We start from the raw sequence: 22056 nt of genomic DNA, 5'->3' as shown, positions 1-22056 counted from the left end.
CCCTGGGTACTTCCACCCCTGCTGGGGTGCGGGCCTGGCCTGACCAGTGCTCCCGTGGCCGTTCCCTGAGGAAGCAAACCGAGGAGGGAGGGGCAGAACTGATGGGAGGTTTCTCATTCCTTTGATTTAGCTGGTGAATCACTTTAATGACTGAAGTGGTTTTAATTAAATTCAGCTGCTCCGGAACCAGGAATTCCCCAGTACAATTTCTTCTTTTTGGCTCAAGCTCTCCCAATCAAAGGCCCGGCAGATGGAGAGAGCTGGGAAAAGTTGAACGCCCGTGATGAGGAGAGGCTGATGGTGTCATCTTTGACCTCCACCCGTCATCCCGAGAGAGGAGGGCGGAGAAAAGCCCGGAGCCCTCGCTGGCGGCAGCCGCATCCCGCCCCGGGCTCCCGGCGGTTCCAACCGCGGCGGGGCGGCCGCTCGGAGCCCGGCCCGTGGAGCCGGCCCGGGGCGGCCGCTCGGAGCCCGGCCCGTGGAGCCGGCCCGGGGCGGCCGCTCGGAGCCCGGCCCGTGGAGCCGGCCCGGGGCGGCCGCTCGGAGCCCGGCCCGTGGAACCAGCGGGTGTGTGGCTCAGAGAAACCCACGGGATCAGGCGATTTTGGGGTGCAAAGTGGGGAGCGGGAGGGCAGGGCCGCCGCCTCACCAGGAACAAACCCCTCTTTTCTTCCTAAAAACAGGCGAGCGTGCCCGGAGGCGCTCCGGCCGCGCCCAGGTACCGCTGCGCCGGGGCCCGGCGGTGCCGGGGCCAGCGGCGGTGTCCCGGGGCTGGCGGGAGGGGGCGGCTGGCCCGTGCTCCGGCCAGGGGCAGCGCCGTGCCGGGACAAGGACATTTCTGGGCTGGCAGCGCTCCGCATTGCTGCTCCCTGAGATCACGGCTGCCATCCCGGCTCCCAGCCCGGCTCCCGGCCCGAGCAGCGGCGATTCGCCTCTCCGGGCCCGGTGCCGCTGCAGCGGGGCCGGGAGCGCTGTGCCTGCGGGACGGGCCCCCCGCCCGGGGCAGCTCAGCCGGGGCCGGCCCGCAGCAGCGGGAGGAGGGGGCACGGGCCGCGATTCAGCCAGCTGGAGCGGGAGGGCAGCCAGGAGCCGAGCGCGGTCTCCTTGGTTCTTCCCTAAATAGCCGGCGGCGGGCAGGAGGATTAGCCGGGGCATTCCTCGGCCCGTCCATCCTCCCACAGCCGCCTCTCTCCTGAGCTCCCCCGGCCTCGGGATTCCTCCTCCTCCTCCCTCACGCTGCCCTTCAAACCACCACGGGGGCATCCACAGCCACCCGAGCCCGGCTGGGTTTGTTCCTCCCGCATTTGGCAGCGGCGTTTGGGCTTTTCCCGGCGACGCCCCGGCCCCGCTGGTGGAGCGTGAGGCCGTTCAGAGCCACTGCCCGTCCCGAAGGGTCACGGCGGAGCCAGCCCGGGGACAGCGCCCGGGCAGCGCCGTGTGGGCTCCAGGCCTGGCTGTGCCTTCTGTGGGCTCCAGGCCTGGCTCTGGGTTCTGTGGGGCTCCAGGCCTGGCTGTGCCTTCTGTGGGCTCCAGGCCTGGCTCTGCCTTCTGTGGGGCTCCAGGCCTGGCTGTGCCTTCTGTGGGGTTGGTCCAGACCTGGCTCTGGGTTCTGTGGGGTTGGTTCAGGTCTGGCTCTGGGTTCTGTGGGGCTGGTCCAGGTCTGGCTCTGGGTTCTGTGGGGCTGGTCCAGGTCTGGCTCTGGGTTCTGTGGGGTTCCAGGTCTGGCTCTGGGTTCTGTGGGGTTGGTTCCAGACCTTACTCTGGGTTCTGTGGGGCTGGTCCAGGTCTGGCTCTGGGTTCTGTGGGGTTGGTTCCAGACCTGGCTCTGGGTTCTGTGGGGCTGGTCCAGGTCTGGCTCTGGGTTCTGTGGGCTCCAGACCTGGCTCTGGGTTCTGTGGGGCTGGTCCAGGTCTGGCTCTGGGTTCTGTGGGGTTGGTTCAGGTCTGGCTCTGGGTTCTGTGGGGCTGGTCCAGGTCTGGCTCTGGGTTCTGTGGGGCTGGTCCAGGTCTGGCTCTGGGTTCTGTGGGGTTCCAGGTCTGGCTCTGGGTTCTGTGGGGTTGGTTCCAGACCTGGCTCTGGGTTCTGTGGGGCTGGTCCAGGTCTGGCTCTGGGTTCTGTGGGGTTGGTTCCAGACCTGGCTCTGGGTTCTGTGGGGCTGGTCCAGGTCTGGCTCTGGGTTCTGTGGGGTTCCAGGTCTGGCTCTGGGTTCTGTGGGGTTCCAGGTCTGGCTCTGGGTTCTGTGGGGTTGGTTCCAGACCTGGCTCTGGGTTCTGTGGGGCTGGTCCAGGTCTGGCTCTGGGTTCTGTGGGGTTGTGCCGTGCCCAGCCGTGGGGCTCTGCTCTGGTGTGGGACTGAGGCTGTGAGGGAATCCCCTGCCTTTGTCCCCAGCAGATCCCACAGAGGGTCACACTGAGGTACAAGAGCTTTGGGATTGACGGGGATTGTGCCACTGGAAGAAGCTGGGAATGGCTCAGTGGTTTGGTTTCCTGACCCCAGCTTCCTCCCCACAGGCTGAGGTAAACTGAAACAGAGCATGAGCCAGCCTTTCCCATGGGGATACACCTCCTGATGGAGGTTCTGCATCCCGGGTTCTCCATCCCTCGTTCTCTGTCCCTTCCATCCAAATTCTCCTGCTGCAGGTCCATGTGCTGGACCATCCACACCCTCATCCTCCACACAGACATGCCCAGACGGCTCTGCCTTGCTCCCAGATTGCTAAAACATTTCCATATATCCTCTTTTCCCCACATTTCAAGTGCAGATTTCCCTTCCTCTCCTCACAGACCGTTCTCATATCCCTTGTGTTTTGTCTCAGAGCATTCTGGCTTTTCCTCCTGGGGTTTCTCAGGGAATTCACAGAGGTGAAGCCAGCGTGGAATCTGTGTCCAGGGCCCTGTGGTGGCTGGGAGGGGATCGATAATGCCCACAGACCAATAAAATTCCCTCTCCTTTGCCCAAATCCCAAGGCCATCCTCCCTGGAGCTTTGCTGGCCAGGGTGTGTGACAATGAGGCAAACATGGATGTAGCCAAAAAATGGGTTAATAAATAACATGCTTTCCTAAATTCTGGGATTTGGAAGTGTCTGAAGGTCCCATTAATAAATATCCAGCTGAGAAGTGTGTGAAAATGAGAATTTTTACCCAATTTTGGACTGCTCTCAGTGACAACTGGGAGGGGGAGAAGACCACTGGGGAAGGGAAATGTTGTCTGTCAATGCTGTCTGAGCAGAGAAACCCCTAAATGTCCCCAGCTTGGGCAAAGCCAGTGGGATTGAGGGATTGGGGAGGTCAAAGCAGGAAAACAGGGAGCGGGAGTGGGTTTTGCCTTATGCTAAACACCTGAGAGAGAAAGCCCAGCTGCAACGTGTCAGTGGCTTTAAAAGACTGAGAAACTGGAACTGAAAAAAGAAACAATAGGAATGGTCTGAGGTGTGGGAAAAAGGGGGATTGTGAAGGATTTGGCACTTGGAGATCCTTAGCTCCTCCAAAAGGGGAGGAAAAGGGATTTCCATGTGCACTTCCGTAAGGAAATGCAATAAATCACTCCCAGAGCCGTGGAGAGCGTCCGGGCTCAGTTAACACGAGCAAAGGCAGCTGCGGGGTAAAAAGGTGGATGGATCAAATGGGATTGGCCTGGGAATGGTCAGAGCAGACTGTGGGGGAAGAGATGAATCATCCCCTGCCATGGGGAAAGCTGATGGAGAGCACAGAAAGACAAATTCCTCTCAGTCCTCCTGGTTTTGGTGGGCATTGTTGGAGCACGGCCAGGACTGGGCCAGGAGCTGCTTTTGTGTCCCTAGGACTGGGCACGAGTGTCCGCCCCAGAGCCTCCTGGTGCTCAACTCCAAACTGTGTTTTATGCAAAAAAACCCTCAATTTCAGCCTCCGGAGGATTTTTTATTTAAAAAAAAAACAAACAAACTCACCTTTCAGCCTCCTAAGGATTTTTTATTTAAAAAAAAACCCCTCACATTTCATCCTCCTAAGGATTTTTTATTTAAAAAAACCCCTCACACTTCAGCCTCCTGAGGATTTTTTATTTAAAAAAAGCCCAAAATGACCCTCAAACCATTTTTTAACTTTAGAAACTCATCTAAACTCCCTTAACTTACATTTCAATAAAAAATTAAACATTTCAAGCTTCCTGAGCCACCTTTTGTTCAAGAAACTATCTCGACCCCTGAGACATACTTTATTAATAAGATTTAAAAGCCCTCATGCTTTCAGTGCCTGTTCCCCATATCTGGGCTCATTCTTTCCTCAAGACTGTGCGATTCCAACACCAAGGGAGATTTAACGAGGGGAAAAACACGGTGGGAGGTTTTCCAAGGAATTCTGGGCTGAGCTTTTTCAGCCTGTGACTTCACCGTGGGGCCGTGTCCGAGTGTCGGTGCTGGCGCGGCTCCCGGCGAGGCCGAGGCTGGGAATTATCTCACTGACTGGAAATATCTGCTGGAGCCTCTGCCCCGGCACAGCTCCCTCGCAGTGAGAGCTGCAGCCCCAGGATGCTCCTGCTGCCCTAATTTAGGCATTTCTGCGGGATGGGATGAATCACGGCCCTGGAGGCCCCGCTTTCTCCGCAGTGACTCCATGGGGAGCTGGGCAGACGCGGCTCCACAGGGATCATCCAGCGGGACGGGCGCTGACCTCAGCCCACGGCGCTGCCTGGTGTGTCACGGCACAGAGGTTAAATAGAACCTGACGCTGCCAGGAGCCCGTAAAGCGGGATTTGGGTCCTGGGAGACATTCCCTGCTGATGGGATCACACCTTGTGCAAGGGAGCCTTGGACAGCAGAGCGAGGTGTATTTATAGCCGGGCCGTCACTTCGGACGCGGAGCCCTGGGGCTATTTTGGGATTGATGTGGTCACGGCTTGGGGCACGTCTGGAGTGTGGCTGGGACCTGCATGCAGAGGGGGATAGAGCTGGGAAGGGTCTGGAGCTGTCCAGGGAATGGAGCTGGGAAGGTTCTGGAGCCCCAGGAAGAGCTGTGGGAGCTGGGAAGGTTCTGGAGCCCCAGGAAGAGCTGTGGGAGCTGGGAAGGGTCTGGAGCCCCAGGAAGAGCTGTGGGAGCTGGAAGGTTCTGGAGCCCCAGGAAGAGCTGTGGGAGCTGGGAAGGGGCTCAGCCTGGAGCAAAGGGGGATCAGGGGGACCTTGTGGCTCTGCACAAGTCCCTGGCAGGAGGGGACAGCCGGGGGCTCGGGCTGTGCTGCCAGGAACAGGGACAGGAGGAGAGGGAATGGCCTCAGGCTGGGCCAGGACAGGCTCAGGGTGGGCCAGGACAGGCTCAGGCTGGGCCAGGACAGGCTCAGGCTGGGCCAGGACAGGCTCAGGTGGATTTTTGGGAATTCCCTCCTGGAAAGGGCTGTGCAGCCCTGGCACAGCTGCCCAGGGCAGGGGTGGGGTCCCCATCCCTGCAGGGATTTCAGAGGCATGTGGAAGTGGCACTTGGGGACAGGGCCAGTGGTGGCCTTGGCAGTGCTGGTGAAACTCAGTGGTCATGGAGACTTTTCCAACCAAAATCAACTGGAAGCTGGCAAAAGTTATCCCAGTTTTCAAGATGGGCCAGAGGCACAACCTGCAAGCCCCAGGACTGTTGGTATCCCTTTGGGGCCCTGTCCCAGATTCCTCTGGCAGTTACTGGGAAGGCTGAGGCCACAGAGTCACCAGAGAATATCCTGGTTGCTAAACCTCTTTACCTTGCACCACAAGGCTCTTCTGAGCTGATCCAGGGAAGCCAGGAAAACATAATTTTGGATCTCAGTAAAGTTTTTCCATAATCTCAGAATCATTGTGCTTAGAAAAGCCCAAGACCACCAAGTCCAAACTGTGACTGATCCTGACATTGTCCCCAGCCCAGAGCCCTGAGTGCCACCTCCAGGGATGGGCACTGCAAACCTCCCTGGGCACTTCCAGAGCCTGACCCCCTTTCCATGGGGAAATTCCTGCTGCTGCCCCCCCTGAGCCTGTCCTGGCCCAGCCTGAGTGGCCCAGGGAGTGACCAGGAGTGACCAGGGAGTGACCGGGAATGACCAGGGAGTGACCAGAGAATGACCGGGAGTGACCAGAGAATGACCGGAAGTGACCAGGGAGGGACACGCGGCCTCATTGCCCTTTTCCCGCCTTTTTCACACATGACTCTAGCCGACCCGCATGCGCGTGCGCAGTGCGGCGCGGGGCGCCCCGGTGGGTGTGGCCGGTGGCCGGCGCGCGCCTGAGGACGTGGCGCTTTCCAGCCAATCAGCGCTTGCGTCCCCGGCAGGGTGGGCGGGGCCGGAGGGAGCGTGGTCGGGGGAGGGCGGAGGGGGCGGAGCGCGGGGCGGGGGCGGGCAAAGGGGCGGAGTGGCGGCAGAAGCGACCAATCGGAATGCAGAGTGGCGCCGAGGGGGAGGCGTGGCCTTCCCGTGATTGGTGGGTGCGGCGGGCGCGCGGGGGGCCGTGCGGCGTGGCGCGGCGCCGACTTCCGGTGCGCGGAGCGGCGGCGGCAGCGGCGGCGGCGGTGGGGACGGTGAGGGACGGCAAGGGACCGGGATGGGCACCGGGGTCGGGGCCGGGTCTCGGGGCCAGAAGGAGCGGTGGGAGCGGTTCTGCGGGGCCGCTGCGGTGTGGCGGTAACGCGGCGGCGGCAGCGCCGGGCCCGGTCTCCATGGGAACGGGCGGGAGTCCTGCGGCCCGTCCCGCTGCCCTGCGCGGCTCGGCGCTGCTGAGCCCCAGGGCCTCCCGCGCACCGGGCCCAGGGCGGGTGGGCTGGGCCGGTCGGGACCGCCGGTCCCGCGGATGGAGCGACTCGGGCGGGACCGGCCCGCGGGAATCACCGATCCCGGGATAACGGGCTGTGGGTCCCCCGGGACACCGGGATAACGGGCTGTGGGTCCCCCGGGACACCGGGCTGTGGGTCCCCCGGGACACCGGGATAACGGGCTGTGGGTCCCTCGGGAGGGACACCCGGATAACGGGCTGTGGGTACCCCGGGACACCGGGATAACGGGCTGTGGGTCCTCCGGGACACCGGGCTGTGGGTCCCCCGGGGCACCGGGACCCCGGGCTGTGGGACCCCCGGGACACCGGGACACCGGGCTGTGGGTGCCTCGGGACACCAGGATCACCAGGATAACGGGCTGTGGGTCCTCTGGGACACCGGGACACTGGGCTGTGGGACCCCCGGGACACCAGGATCACCCGGATAATGGGCTATGGGTCCCCCGGGACACCGGGACCCCGGGCTGTGGGTCCCTCGGGACACCGGGATAACGGGCTGTGGGACACCGGGATACCGGGATTACGGGCTGTGGGACCATTGGGACACCGGGACCCCGGGCTGTGGGACCATCGGCGCCGCCCTGTGTGGGGACTCTGGGCAGAGGAGGTGTCACCCCAAACTCGTGTTCCTCTCCCGTATCAGTGACCCCAAAACTCTGCGGCTGCTTTGGGGCAGGACCGGCCCGTTTCTATCCCGGGCTCGGTTTTGGCTCCCGGTGTCTCCCCCACATCCTTACAGCTTTATCATGGCCAGGATTTCCCAGACCCACACCCCTCTGGCACCATGGAGTCCCAGTTAATTGTTCCCTGGCTGCTCCAATGGGATCAATCCCGTAAAAACAGAGGCTGATTCCCAAACCCCAGCAAATTGTCTTGTCTATGGGTTTTTTATGGGATCCTGTTGGCCTCCCACATGGGAAATGTGTGTCTAGAGGGGCTTCTTCCCATCAGTTTCCTCTAAATGTCACCACAGTCCCAAGCCCAGTGCGGGATTCCGAGATCCTGTGTCAGTATCCTAGCAAACAATGGCAATTCCGGGTTTCTCAGTCAATATTACAGCAAACCCACCTGGAATCTTAAGTTCCTCCATCAACAGCCCATCGAACCCATCTGAAATCCCGAGTTCCTCTGTCAGCATCCTTAGAACCCCAAGGTCCTCCATCAGTATCCCACCTAGCCCTGCTGGGGTCCCGAGTTCCTCCCCAGCTGAAGGGCTGGACCCCCATTCTGACCCCACATCTTCCCTCCACTGGTTCCTGTTCCCGGCTTCCCTGCAGCTCCCCCATCAGATCCCTTTACTGGGGGAGAAGGGATGTGCTGCCAGTGGCCCGTGTTGGGAGGAGAGGGGCTCTGCTTTTCCCTCACCTTGGGATCTCCACAGAAAATCCAGGGGCCCATCCCGTTGGTCAGCAGGAGCTGCTGGTGCTGCCAGGTTTTTACGGATAATTGTTTATGGATAACTCTTGGTTTGTGGGTTTTGGTCTCTCTGAGCACCTTCCCTGCAGCACCTCCCAGCGCCTGGCACTGCCTGGATCCGCTGGAGGTTGGATTGTCCCTCTTTAATCGCTTCCAAATGGGCTCTGTGTGGACACTGGGAGATAAAATCGGGTTGTTTGACCCACTGCAGGTCACTCTGTGCTCCAGGCTGGGACCAGCATGAGGCTGGGCAGGCTCTGGCCACTGGGATGTGCCCAGAGGGAGCAGCAGCTCCTCAGGACAGGGATATCCAGAGCTCCACTCACACCTGGAACTGCCTTTCCCTCCTGGAATGGTTTTCCTCCCCAGAAACACTAAAAAAGTGACTTTTACTCTTTATTACCCAAATCTCCTCACCATGCCCTCCCCCCTCCGCCTTCCAAGGAACTGAAATTTGTGGATTTTCTGAATGGTCTGATAAATCCCCATTCAAAAAAAAAAAAAAAAGGAAGGAAAGGGCTTTTCCGTGTCCTTTATCCCATGTCCTGCCTCCACTGTCTTGGTTTGAGGTGGGACCAGTCCCAGGTCACTCCTGGTCATTCCAGGGTCACTCCCAGGGCAGAATTCCTTGGTGTGAGTTCAGGTTAAAGGGGAATACCTGGATTTTAAACCACAGATTTAAAGAGCTAAGGAATGGGAACACCTGGGTTTACCTTTATGTTTAAGAGCTCTGGATGGGGAAGAACTGGATGTAAATTTGAAAGGGTAAGGATGGGGAATATCTTGAGTTTAAAATTAGATTAAAGCAATAAGGATGAGGAATATATTGAATTAAATTTGCATTGAAGAGCTCTGGATGGTGAATATATGGATTAAATTTAGAGTGAAAGAGTTAAAACCCAGAAATATCTTGGTTAAAATTTAAGGCTAAATAGATCAGGGTGATGAATACCTCGACTGAAATTTAAAGAGATCAGGGTGGGGAACACCTGGATCAAAGTTGGGATCTCAGTGACAAGCGTGGGGAACAGCTGAGTTTCTGTTGGGATTTAAAGGGATCAGCCTCTGGAATCCTTCCAGAGCTGCCATTGACCCCAGGCACTTTTGGGTGGTTTGATCAGGTGGGTCCCAGTCCGGGGGGATCGGCTTGGTGGGGGAGGATTCCACCCACAGCAGGTCTGGAGAGGGAATGTTGGGAGGAGGGAGAGCAGAGCGTGCTGCACGTTGTCTTTCACATTCCTCCCATCTGGATCCACTTCCTTCCTTCCCGCCAGGACCCCTCTCCCCACCCCCAGATCCCTTCCCAGCCCCAGCTGCTGCTCTGAGGAGCTCTGGGATGGGCTCAGGAGCAGCTCCGGAGGAAACGGGACATTGTCCACATGCAGCGGGCCTTGAAACTCTCTGTGCCCTGATAATCTGTGTTAATTAATCCCTGTGCTCTGATAATCTGTGTCAATTAATCCCTGTGCCCTGATAATGTGTGTCAGTTAATCCCTGTGCCCTGATAATCTGTGTCAGTTAATCCCTGTGCCCTGATAATCTGTGTCAGTTAATCCCTGTGCCCTGATAATCTGTGTCAGTTAATCTCTGTGCCCTGATAATCTGTATTAATTAATCCCTGTGCCCTGATAATCTGTGTCAATTAATCCCTGTGCCCTGATAATCTGTGTCAATTAATCCCTGTGCCCTGATAATGTGTGTCAATTAATCCCTGTGCCCTGATAATCTGTGTCAGTTAATCTCTGTGCCCTGATAATCTGTGTTAATTAATCCCTGCACCCTGATAATCTGTGTCAATTAATCCCTGTGCCCTGATAATGTGTGTCAATTAATCCCTGTGCCCTGATAATGTGTGTCAATTAATCCCTGTGCCCTGATAATCTGTATTAATTAATCCCTGCACCCTGATAATCTGTGTTAATTAATCCCTGCGCTCTGATAATTGTGTTAATTAATCCCTGCGCTCTGATAATTGTGTTAATTAATCCCTGTGCTCTGATAATCTGTGTCAATTAATCCCTGCACTCTGATAATCTGTGTTAATTAATCCCTGTGCCCTGATAATCTGTGTCAATTAATCCCTGTGCCTTGATAATCTGTATTAATTAATCCCTGCACCCTGATAATCTGTGTTAATTAATCCCTGTGCTCTGATAATTGTGTTAATTAATCCCTGTGCCCTGATAATCTGTGTTAATTAATCCCCATGCCTTGGTAATCCATGTCAGTGATTCACTTTTCCCCAGATAACCCATATCATTATAGTGCCCTGATAATTTGGATCAGTTAATCAATTTGTCCTGAGAATATGCTGGAATTCATCATTTTCCCAGATAATTTGTATTTATTAGTAATTTGTGCCGACATAATCTTCACTAAGTCTCCATTTACTCCACGTGCAGTAATTCTCCATTTTTCCTGGACAATCTGCATTAGTTCATCATTTTTGCCCAATCTGTATTTATGGTTTTATTCAGATCATCTGGATTAATTAATAATCTTTGCTCCCATCATCTGTATTATTATTAATCTGTTTTTTCCCCAATAACATGCTCTAGTCCCCATTTTTCCCACATGATTTGCCCTAATCCCCATTTTTTTCTAGATAACCCCTGTTCTTCCCAGACAACCTGCCCTAATCCCCATTTTCCCTTGACAACCTGCCCTAGTCCCATCCCTTCCCATTCCAGTGTTCCTGTCCCACAGCCGTGTCCCTGTCCTGCTGTCTCTGTCCCCTTGTCCCTGTCCCACAGTGGTGTCCCTGTCTCACTGTCCCTGTCCCACAGCTGTGTCCTTGTCCCTGTCCCACAGTAGTGTACCTGTCCCACAGTGGTGTCCCTGTCCCACAGCCGTGTCCCTGTCCCACTGTAGTGTACCTGTCCCGCTGTCCCTGTCCCACAGTGGTGTCCCTGTCCCACAGTGGTGTCCCTGTCCCACAGCCGTGTCCCTGTCCCACAGCCGTGTCCCTGTCCCACTGTCCCTGTCCCACAGTGGTGTCCCTGTCCCACAGCGGTGTCCCTGTCCCACAGTGGTGTCCCTGTCTCACTGTCTCTGTCCCACAGCGGTGTCCCTGTCCCACTGTCCCTGTCCCACAGTGGTGTCCCTGTCCCCTTGTTCCTGTCCCACTGTCCCTGTCCCACAGCGGTGTCCCTGTCCCACAGTGGTGTCCCTGTCCCACTGTCTCTGTCCCACTGTCCCTGTCCCACAGTGGTGTCCCTGTCTCACTGTCTCTGTCCCACAGCCATGTCCCTGTAGCCTTGTCCCTGTCCCACAGTGCTGTCCCTATCCTGCTGTCTCTGTCCCACTGTCCCTGTCCCACAGTGGTGTCCCTATCCCGCTGTCCCTGTCCCACTGTCCCACAGCGGTGTCCCTGTCCCACAGTGCTGTCCCTGTCCCACAGCTGTGTCCCTGTCCCACAGCACTGTCGTTGTCCCCTTGTCCCTGTCCCACAGCGGTGTCCCTGTCCCACAGTGCTGTCCCTGTCCCACTGTCCCTGTCCCACAGCGCTGTCCCTGTCCCACAGTGCTGTCCCTGTCCCACAGCGGTGTCCCTGTCCCACAGTGCTGTCCCTGTCCCACTGTCCCTGTCCCACAGCGCTGTCCCTGTCCCACAGTGCTGTCCCTGTCCCACAGCCATGTCCCCCTGTCCCACAGCAGTGTCCCTGTCCCACAGCCATGTCCCCCTGTCCCCGCAGGCCCGGCACCATGCGCTTCCCGCGGCTCCTGCTGTGCCTGGCTGTGTGGGCGCTGTGCGGCTCCGCGAAGCCCACGGAGCGCAAGGAGCGGGTGGTGCGGGAGGCTCCGCTCAGCGCCCGCGAGCACGACGACGCCCAGAGCTTCGACTACGACCACGACGCCTTCCTGGGCGCCGACGAGGCCAAGAGCTTCGACCAGCTCACACCAGAGGAGAGCAAGGAGCGCCTGGGGTAAGGACAGCCCCCCAACCCTTCCCGGAGTGGGAACGCAGTGACCACCCCCAGTCCAGCCCAGGAATTCACTGCCCAGCACCAGGCATTCCCCAAAAAGTCACCCGGAGCCATTTCCAGTGCCAGACATTCCCCAGAACTCCAGAGCAGACGGGGGGGGGCTGTGCTGTGCTGTGCTGGCTCCGTGTTCTCTGGGTGCCACTGCAGCCCCTGTGTTTCCCACTGGTATTTCTCGGTTGGAAGGAGTTGGTTGGGAGTTGGGAAAACAGAGCCTGCATGGAGATTCCCCCTCCAGTGCCTGCTGGGACCCCAGGATGCTCTGTGCATCCCCTGGGATCCGGCTGTGCCTCCCTTGGGATCCGTGCCTCCCCTGGGATCCGTGTTTCCCCTGGGATCCGGCTGTGCCTCCCCTGGGATCCATGTCTCCATTGGGATCCGTGTCTCCCCCGGGATCCGTGTTCCCCGGGATCCGTGTTTCCCCGGGATCCGTGTTCCCCGGGATCCGTGTTTCCCCTGGGATCCGTGTTTCCTCGGGATCCGTGTTTCCCCTGGGATCCGTGTTTCCCCCGGATCCGTGTTTCCCCTGGGATCCGTGTTTCCCCTGGGATCCGTGTTTCCCTGGGATCCGTGTTTCCCCTGGGATCTGTGTTTCCCCGGGATCCGTGTCTCCCCCGGGATCCGTGTCTCCCCCGGGATCCGTGTCTCCCCCGGGATCCGTGTTTCCCTGGGATCCGTGTTTCCCGGGATCCGTGTCTCCCCCGGATCCGTGTTTCCCTGGGATCCGTGTTTCCCTGGGATCCGTGTTTCCCTGGGATCAGTGTTTCCCTGGGATCCGTGTTTCCCCTGGGATCCGTGTTTCCCCTGGGATCCGTGTTTCCCCTGGGATCCGTGTTTCCCCCGGATCCGTGTTTCCCCGGGATCCGTGTTTCCCCGGGATCCGTGTTTCCCCGGGATCTGTGTTTCCCCGGGATCCGTGTTTCCCTGGGATCTGTGTTTCCCTGGGATCTGTGTTTCCCTGGGATCCGTGTTTCCCCGGGATCCGTGTTTCCCTGGGATCCGTGTTTCCCGGGATCCGTGTCTCCCCCGGATCCGTGTTTCCCCGGGATCCGTGTTTCCCCGGGATCTGTGTTTCCCCTGGGATCTGTGTTTCCCCGGATCCGTGTCTCCCCCGGATCCGTGTTCCCCGGCCTGCGCTGGGATTGTTCCCGGGAGCAGTGTGGGGCCGGCTGCCCCCGCAGCAGCTGCTGCCGCAGTTGTTCAGGGGCTCCAGGAGGCTCCAACCTGGGAACTGCAGGCTCCAGCAGGGCCGGGGGGACGGAGGCTCCCGGGGGAGCTGGGGACCCTTCTCAGGGTGCTGTGCTCCAGTCACCTTCCAGCTGGTGCCTTGGGCTGGGTTTTCATGGAATGGCTGGGTGGGAAGGGACCCCCGAGCCCCCCAGTGCCCCCCTTCCCACCCTTCCAGAGAGGAATTCCTTCCCAATATCCCACCTGAATCTCCTTTCTTTAGTCAGACTTGTTTTTTTCAGCTAAGAATCCCAACCTTGCTGCTGCTGGAGCAGCACCTACCCACGGCCCACGGTGAATTTTGGGCTGTTTTTTGGGAACGGTGCTTCCTGATGGGAAAGAAAAGCTCAGCCACGTGGGTGCTGGGGAAACTTCCCCCAGACCCAGCGGGATGTGCAGGGCAGGGGTGCCAGGTTCCATCCCTGGGGATCATCCAGACCCCAGTGGCAAGGGGGTGCTGGCCTCTCCCCCAGCACCTCCCGGACCCGAGGGAATTTCCTCCCTCCGGGGACAGTTTAAACCGGAAAACCCCTTGATCCCTTGGATCTAGGCCCTGGTGGCTCCATGAGCTCCACAACGCAGGATCCAGGAGGCTTTTTGAGTCCTGGCAGAATCAGAGCGAATGTCTCGATGCCCCTGGAGCAGCGTCAGAGTCGGAGGGAAGCTGGGCCCCGGCCTCCCCTGGCCTCTGTCCCGACGATCGCAGGGCTCCGATGCCAGGGCTCCGATGCCAGGGCTCCGATGCCAGGGCTCCGATGCCAGGGCTCAGTCACGGCTCAATGCCATTGTTGTGCTGAGTTGTGGCCGGAACGCCGGCCGGGCCATGGCAGATTTGACGCGCTCCACACAGCACAGCCCCGCTTTTATCCGCAGGGGCCGAGCCTTCCTGAGCTGGAACCGCTGCCATGAACTCCTCTGATTCTATGTGCTCCGATTCTGGCAGCTCCGGGCTTTAGCGGGGCTAAGGGAAGGGTCTGTGGTTGTGCCAGAGCTCCGGCTCGGGGCTCTCCCAGCGCCTGCGCTCCCTCCCCGCGCTCGGGGAGCCGCGGGCGCCGTGCCCGGGAGCAGGGAACTGGCAGCAGCCCCTTGGAGCCGGGAACGGCGGCAGCTGCCCGCCCTTCCCCAACATCTGCTGCCCTCCCCTGCAGCGGGGCAGAGCGGGGGCTTTGGGAAAACGGGAGGGTTTGGTGGCTCCTGCCCTGGGAAAGCAGCCGCGAGCAGCTGGTGCCGGCCCAGGGTGGGGAGGAGGTTTGGGAGCTTCCTGAGTGCCCGGCGCTGGGCTGGACAGGGTTTGGCTTCCCTGGGAAGCTCTTCCCTAATTAACCCCTTAGAGACTGCCCTGGAAAAACCTGGATGCCTTGGCCATTAACCCCTGCCAGCTCTGGTCCTCCATTCCAGGGATTTTCCTTAAAAAATCCCTTTGCTGGTGATGTACCTTCTTGGGAGAGGGAAACAACGGGGTTTTTTCCTTGAAATAGGAAGGATTTGACCGATTTATTCGTGGTTTATATATTTTCATGGGCAAATGTTTAATATTCACGTGATACTTTACATTATGCAGAATTTATAGTATTGATAGACTTGTTATATATTTATATGAAAAATTCTGAATATTTAAGTGACATTTTGCATATTTCTGTGTTTGATCAGGAATATTGGAAGGGACACTTTGCACATTGATACATAAAGTTCTGAAATGTTTCTTTTATATTTTAAAAATACTTTTCTCTATAAAATCACTCAGGTCTCCAAGCCCTGCCCACTGCCCCCGCTCCAGCATCTCACTGTCAGAACTAAATTCCAAATTTTTCCTGTTTTTCTTCCAGTCTCTCTCCAGCTTCTCATTGCCAGGAACATCCTTTGTGCCACAGAGGAATTCCTGATTTTCCTAGACCAAGGCAGTTCTGAAACACAGAAACCTGGCTCTGAGCACAGGTGGCTTCAGTGTCCGGGTTTGCCTTTGCGTCAATATTTTTAGAATTAATAGCCCTAGTGATCTAAAATTTAAAAATTCCATGTTTTCCACCTGTCTTCTAAAATTCCTGAAATACCTGGGCTGGAGCTCAGGATTCCTCGACTGCTTTCCGTTAAACCTTCAGGTTAAAGGGAAAAATCCAGGATCCCGCTCCACCAGACAAAAGGTTTCGGGACCATTATCCCTGATTTTCATCCCAGGAGCCCCAAACTTTCCCGGCGCAGAGCGGCGTGGATCAAACAGCCCCCACCCCCCGGCTCCATCTGCCCCTGGATCCTGCATTCCTGCCGGCCTTTCCTGCAGCTGCTGCTAAAAATAACGGAGGCACGCGGCGCTGGGGCCGCGGCTCCGGTTGCTCCCCGGGCAGCGGGTGGGACCGGCCCGGCCCCGCGCGGCTCCGCTTCCCCGGCACGGCCAAACGTCCCCTGCAGATATGTGTGGCCGTGCTCCGCACCCGGCGCCGTCGGGGTGGGAGGACACGCAGGTGGAGCTTTCCTAAGATTTAACAGCGAAGATTTTTCCCCTAAAATTCACAATTCCTGAAGGAACCAAAACCTGAGTGGTTCAAGAGTGGCCAAGCTCTTGATTTCCATGTCTGATCCGGTGTTTTCTGTGTCCGAGAGAGTTTTGGCAGCTGACCTCGCTTTTTTCCAAATGTTTCCGAATGTTTTGATAACCCTAATGTTCGTTTTAAAGATAAACTCTTCAAATGGTTGAATTGGCAAATTCCAGAGCCACCTCAACTTTCTCCTGGCGTCACCAGGAGAGGCAGAGCCGATATTCCCATTTTTAATACAAATATGGGTCCATGCTCATCACCTGATGAGCACCGGCTTGGTCCGAGGATGCATGGATGGGTATTTCCCACGGGCTTCAAAGGAAGTTTTTTCCCCTAAAACCCTTAATTTCTGAAGAAACCAAAACCCGAGTGGTCCAGAAGTGGCTGAGCCAATGATTTTCATGTCTGAGCCAAAGTTTTGGCAGCTGAACCACATGTTGGTTTTAAGGATAAACTCTCCAAATGGTTGAACTCCCAAATTCTATGATGACCTCGACTTGCCCCCTCTGCCCCTTCCATTCCCTCCCTGCTTTTTAACTTTTGCTGGGTTTCTCTGTGTTTCCTACAGGAAGATTGTCGGGAAGATAGATGAGGATGGAGATGGGTTTGTGACAGTGGAGGAGCTCAAGGCCTGGATCAAGTTTGCCCAAAAGCGCTGGATTTACGAGGATGTGGAGCGCCAGTGGAAGGGCCATGACCTCAACGAGGACGGGCTTGTTTCCTGGGAGGAGTATAAAAATGCCACCTATGGATATATCCTGGGTAGGTCCTGGCTCTTGGGATGAGCCTTTCTTGGAGCCAGCAGCTGGGACGTCCTGCTCTGCTTTGGGTCCCCGAGGCGGGTCAGGGCGGGCTCGTGGCACGGCGGTCAGTGGGTGGTCACTCTGGGCTTGCGGGGTGACGGTCAGCGGGATGGACACGGCTCCGGATGGGGCTGTGGTGGGGGCAGTTTGGGGCCTGGATCAAGGAGGCCAGAGGGAGTCCATCGCTGAGAGTGGGGAGCGTGGCTGGCGTTGGGCTGAGCCGAGATGGATTTGTGCCCTGGGACAAGCGCAGGAGTGTGATGTAGGACATGGCCTTGGTATACGTGGGGCCAGCTGGAGGAAATGTCCCTTTAATGTTACACTCTAAAATCTCCACAACTCTCCAAATTGACCTCCTGGTGGCATTAACAAAGAGAAATCCAAGGAAAAGAACCCAAAATATGTGGAACTCTCCCCATGGGGACATTTACACACCCCACGTCCCTCTTTTCCCCTCCGCAGTCACACTTGGGCATTATTAATGTCCGTGGTGACAAATGCAGCTCTGGGCTGAATCCAGGTGATTTGGGGTTCAGTGGCATGTGGGAATGGGGGTTTCCTGTCCTCTGGCATTCCTGGCTTGTGGGGGAATTTGGGACCTGCAGGTGGAGCCCACTGATGTGCAGCTGTGGAGCCACCCTGGCACCACTGCGTGCCTAAAGCCACAGAACAGGGATTAGCAGAGATTTCAGTCGCTTTCCCTTGTCCTGGAGCAGCGTTAGACCCCAGAACTTGGGGATTTTGGGACACGTGCTGGGCCAGCACTGTTCATGGCTTCAGACATCCCTGGGAGTGAGGGAAGCAACAGCTCTTTTGGGGTTAAAACCTTAAACCCTCAAGCACTGTGCCAGCTCTGGCCTCCAGCACTGCAGACTGGCCCGGGTGGAGGAGCTGCAGCTCTGGAGCGTTGAATCCGCTCTAATTTCCTAAATATTGCCAAAAATAGTCAAACTGCTCGGCGGGATGTGCAGAGGGGGAGCCGCTGCATGGGAGGCTCATCCATCTCCCTCGGGATCGGGGAGGATCTGGATTTGCTGTGCTGGTGGCCAGGGAAGTCTCTGTGACACCCCCAGGCTGGGACAGCACCTCCTAAACCTCCCTTTGCCATGGATTTCTGGGGTCTGGGCTAATCTGCCTGTGTAAATCCAGCCTGGAAGGGGGCAGAGAGGTCCTGGGAAGGGTTTGAGCACTGTTTGAGGAGCCTGGGGTGGCATTTAGGACCTGCAGGTGTTGGATAAGGCAAAATATGAAGGTTCATGAGGAAGAGCCTTAATGAGAAAACCCTGAATTAATGGGACTCCCTTAATGAGCTGAAGGAGGAGTTCCGAGCAGCGTGTGGGGAATGCCCAGCCCCCGACACGGCCGATTCCAAAGCTGGAGCGGCGCTGGAGGCCGAGTGCCCTTGGCTGGCCCCGCTGGAGCCTCGACTCGTGCTGCTCCCACATACTTGGATCCTTACGGAGTGCCGGGAGGATCCTGCCTCACGCTCTGCCTCTGGCTCCTCTCGGCAGGAATTACTTTTCCACAGCTCCTTGCTGCTGAAATGTTCCCCTGGCTTCTCCTTGCTCCCGTCCCTGGCCAGAGTGGGGCTGGAATGCCTCCGGAGGTGTCGACCCAGGGATGCACAGGCACAGGCATCACCCTGGGCTGCTCTGAAGGGTCCAGAACGTGGTGTTGTGTCAGCAAAACAAGGAGCTGGGAGTGCTTTTGTTAATTAATTAATTACAAAAGCAGGATGAGTCACGGGGTGGACCCCAGAAGTGTCGTGGAGCAGAGTGGGGTTCTGCTGGGGGGAGTTCTAGGAAGCAGGGAATGTCAAGTGAAAAATGTCCAAGAGCTTCATCCGAGACTGGAAATTCCTTTGAAACTCTCTTCAAAATCAGATTATTATCATCATCATCATGACTCCTGTTTTTGTTAATTGCTCAATCCCACGGTGGGACCCCAGAGCAGGAGTGCCTGTCCAGGAGACAAGCTGTTGGGTTGAGTTTGTGGCTTTGCTGCCATACTCTGAGCAATGCCCTGGCTCTGTCTCCTTCCCCTCCCTCTGCTCCCCCAGAGCTCTCCCAGCCCAGGGACCAAGGCTGGAAGTGACTTTGGGAGCTTTGGGAGGGTTTAACCCTTTTCAATCCACTTGGCCCCATCACCACTCCCCCATCAAACCCATTCATTAGCCCAACAGCAATTAAGGAATTGTCTGTTAATGAGTCCTGAAGGTTTCCTTGTTTGAGGCTGTGCTGCTTCTCAAGGCAAAACCTTGGGAACAGAATGGGGAATTTGGGGTTCATTCTGCCCTAGAGCTGCCTTAAAGTCAAAATCTTTGGATATTTAATGGATGTTCCAGAGCTCCTTGATCCATCCCAAGCCCCCTGATCCAGGGCTCCCGAATGCCTGCCTTTTGTCCCAGGAGCAGGCCAGGGACACAGGGACGCTCTGGTTTAACTTCAGCAGAGCACAGCAGTGTCCTGCAGGATCCGCGCTCTCCATGGGCTGCTGGCCACTGCTGGCCACTGCTGGCCCCGTGTCCTGGCACTCCTGCTGCTGCTGGGCTGTGCCAAGTGGCCACACGTGCCCCACCCGGCCGATGCCTCCTGGCCCTGCCACCGCCCCGGCAGCGAGTGAGATCCCCTTACACATTCCCCTCCCAAAATAGTTCAGGTTGAGCCTCTGGCCGTGCCGGCCAAACCCCTGAGCCCTGTCTTTCGGGGCCTCTCCCTGGGAATGTCATGATCCCAGGGCTTCTGCAGCTCCTCCTGGGAGTGGGCACGGGACAGCAGTGCTGGCTGCAACTGAGCTTTTGTTGGCAAAGCGTTGGGAGATTGTGCTGAGAGGGAGGAAATGGAGAAATTTGAGGCTGGGACGATGTTGAGGTTGTGTTGAGGAAGTTGAGGATGAGAAGGTTGTGTTCAGGAGGTTTTGTGGAGGAGGTTGAGGTTGGGTTGAGGAGGGAGATTGAGGTTGAAGCTGAGGTTCAGTAGAGGAGGTTGGGTTTGAGCTGAGGTTGAATTGAGAATGTTGAGCTGGGTTGAGGTTGTGTTGGTGGTTGGCACGGTCCTTGCCCTGCCTGAGCTGACCCGAGTGCTCCCTGTGCTCCCTCGCAGACGATCCAGACCCTGACGATGGCTTCAACTACAAACAGATGATGGTGCGGGACGAGCGGCGCTTCAAGATGGCAGACAAGGATGGGGACCTGGCGGCCACCAAGGAGGAGTTCACAGCCTTCCTGCACCCCGAGGAGTATGACTACATGAAGGACATCGTTGTGCAGGTGGGGCTAGCACAGAGGCGTTTTGGGAAGCTCGGTGGTCACCGAGGGGCAGGAATTGCTCCGGGCCCGGCTCACACCCACACCTTCTTGCAGGAAACCATGGAGGACATTGACAAGAATGGCGATGGTTTCATTGACCTGGAGGAGTACATTGGTGAGACGCTGCTGCTGCTGCTGTGTGTCCTGGCCATATCCCCGCAGTGTCCCCGTCCAGGGGGAGCCACTGCCACCACATCCTTCCCAGCCCTCCCCTCCCAGAACATTCTCCTCTCTCTCAAACTTCCTCCTGCCCCCACTCCATCCAGGATTTTCGGGTGAAATCATGACCCAGGTGGTGCTTTGGGATTTTGGGGATGGATTTAGGGAGCTCAGGGTTTTGGGTCAATCCTTGGGACGGGGCTGTGATTCTGCTCTCCCCACAGGTGACATGTACAGCCAGGATGGCGACGCTGATGAGCCCGAGTGGGTGAAGACGGAGCGGGAACAGTTTGTAGAATTCCGAGACAAGAACCGGGATGGGAAGATGGACAAGGAGGAGACCAAGGATTGGATTCTGCCCTCGGACTACGACCACGCCGAGGCTGAGGCCCGGCACCTCGTCTACGAGTCCGACCAGGACAAGGTGGGCCAGCAGCTCTGGGGGGATTTTGGGAGCGGGATGGGAGGAGTGGGGAATAGCAGGGTGGGGAATAGCGGGATGGGGAATAGCGGGATGGGAATAGTGGGTGGGGAATAGCGGGGTGTGGGAATAGCGGGATGGGGGAATAGCGGGTGGGGGAATAGCGGGTGGGGAATAGCGGGTGGGGAATAGCGGGATGGGGGAATAGTGGGTGGGGAATAGTGGGTGGGGAATAGCGGGGTGTGGGAATAGCGGGGTGTGGGAATAGCGGGATGGGAACAGCGGGGTGGGAATAGCGGGATGGGAATAGCGGGTGGGGAATAGCGGGACGGGGAATAGCGGGATGGGAATAGCGGGTGGGGAATGGCGGGATGGGGAATAGCGGGGTGTGTGAATAGCGGGGTGGGGAATAGCGGGGTGGGGGAATAGCGGGATGGGGAATAGCGGGATGGGAATAGCGGGGTGGGGAATAGCGGGTGGGGAATAGCGGGGTGGGGAATAGCGGGGTGGGGGAATAGCAGGGTGGGGAATAGCGGGACGGGAATAGCGGGATGGGGGAATAGCGGGACGGGAATAGCGGGGTGGGGAATAGCGGGACGGGAATAGCGGGGTGGGGAATAGCGGGTGGGGAATAGCGGGTGGGGAATAGCGGGGTGGGGATTAGTGGGGTGGGGGAATAACGGGATGGGGGAATAACGGGACGGGGAATAGCGGGGTGGGGAATAGCGGGGTGGGGAATAGCGGGATGTGGCATTCCCTGCAGGACGGGAAGCTGACGCGGGAGGAGATCGTGGACAAGTCAGACCTGTTCGTGGGCAGCCAGGCCACGGACTTCGGGGAGGCGCTGGTGCGGCACGACGAGTTCTAGGCTCACCGCCGACGCCTGCTGATGGGCTCCGTCCCTCGCCGAGGCCGCTCTGCCGCGGAGAAGCCCCATCCCGGATCCGGGGCTCGGGAAAGCCACACTCCCCAGGCACTTGGGGCTCGTCTCGTGGGTTTTCCCCGGATTTTAATGACTTTTGGGTTATTTTTGTATGTTTTGGTTTTACCACATGTGGGAACAGCTCCCCTGGCGCGGGGGCAGCGACGGGGCTGCCCAGGGCTGCGGGGCCCGGGGGGGGAGTGGGAAATTCACAGAGGGACTGGGAGTGGAATTGCAGTTGGAATAAAAATTAGAATTGGAATTGGAATTAAAGTTGAAATTGAAATTAAAATTGGAATTTGAATTGGATTGAAACTTGAATTAAAAATGGAATTGGAATTAAACATTGAAATCAAAATTGAAAATTGAAATTGAAACGGAATTAGAACAAAGAAGTGAAATTGAATTAAATGGAAACATTGATGTGAAATTGGAATAAAAAGTGAACATTGAAATGAAAATTCGAACCCAAGAAAACGCTCAGAACTGTCAGAGCAGCAGCAGGACTCAGAGGGTGACTCAGAGGT

General features: G+C 57.3%; 1 protein-coding gene across 1 annotated transcript; it reads left to right on the top strand.

Moving 5' to 3' along the window:
• Positions 1 to 6398: 6398 nt before the first annotated feature.
• Positions 6399 to 21990, top strand: CALU (calumenin). Its single transcript, XM_086886203.1, has 7 exons — positions 6399 to 6507; positions 11869 to 12099; positions 16486 to 16679; positions 19822 to 19988; positions 20082 to 20142; positions 20411 to 20610; positions 21371 to 21990. The coding sequence occupies exons 2-7, from the start codon at positions 11879 to 11881 to the stop codon at positions 21473 to 21475; spliced, it is 948 nt and encodes a 315-aa protein (XP_086742329.1). The 5' UTR covers positions 6399 to 6507; positions 11869 to 11878; the 3' UTR covers positions 21476 to 21990.
• The last annotated feature ends 66 nt before the right edge of the window (positions 21991 to 22056 follow it).

The sequence above is a fragment of the Cyanistes caeruleus genome, chromosome 4 (genome assembly GCF_971803275.1).
Source record: "Cyanistes caeruleus chromosome 4, bCyaCae1.hap1.1, whole genome shotgun sequence".
NCBI lineage: Eukaryota > Metazoa > Chordata > Aves > Passeriformes > Paridae > Cyanistes > Cyanistes caeruleus.
This window is presented reverse-complemented; position numbering and strand designations above follow the sequence as displayed.

Bases quoted from the DNA above. Each gene is read 5' to 3' on its own strand.
- CALU (XM_086886203.1), top strand. From the start codon at position 11,879: ATGCGCTTCCCGCGGCTCCTGCTGTGCCTGGCTGTGTGGGCGCTGTGC. The intron at 20,143-20,410 runs GTGAGACGCTGC...CTCTCCCCACAG, and splicing joins TGACCTGGAGGAGTACATTG to GTGACATGTACAGCCAGGAT. The intron at 20,611-21,370 runs GTGGGCCAGCAG...CATTCCCTGCAG, and splicing joins ACGAGTCCGACCAGGACAAG to GACGGGAAGCTGACGCGGGA.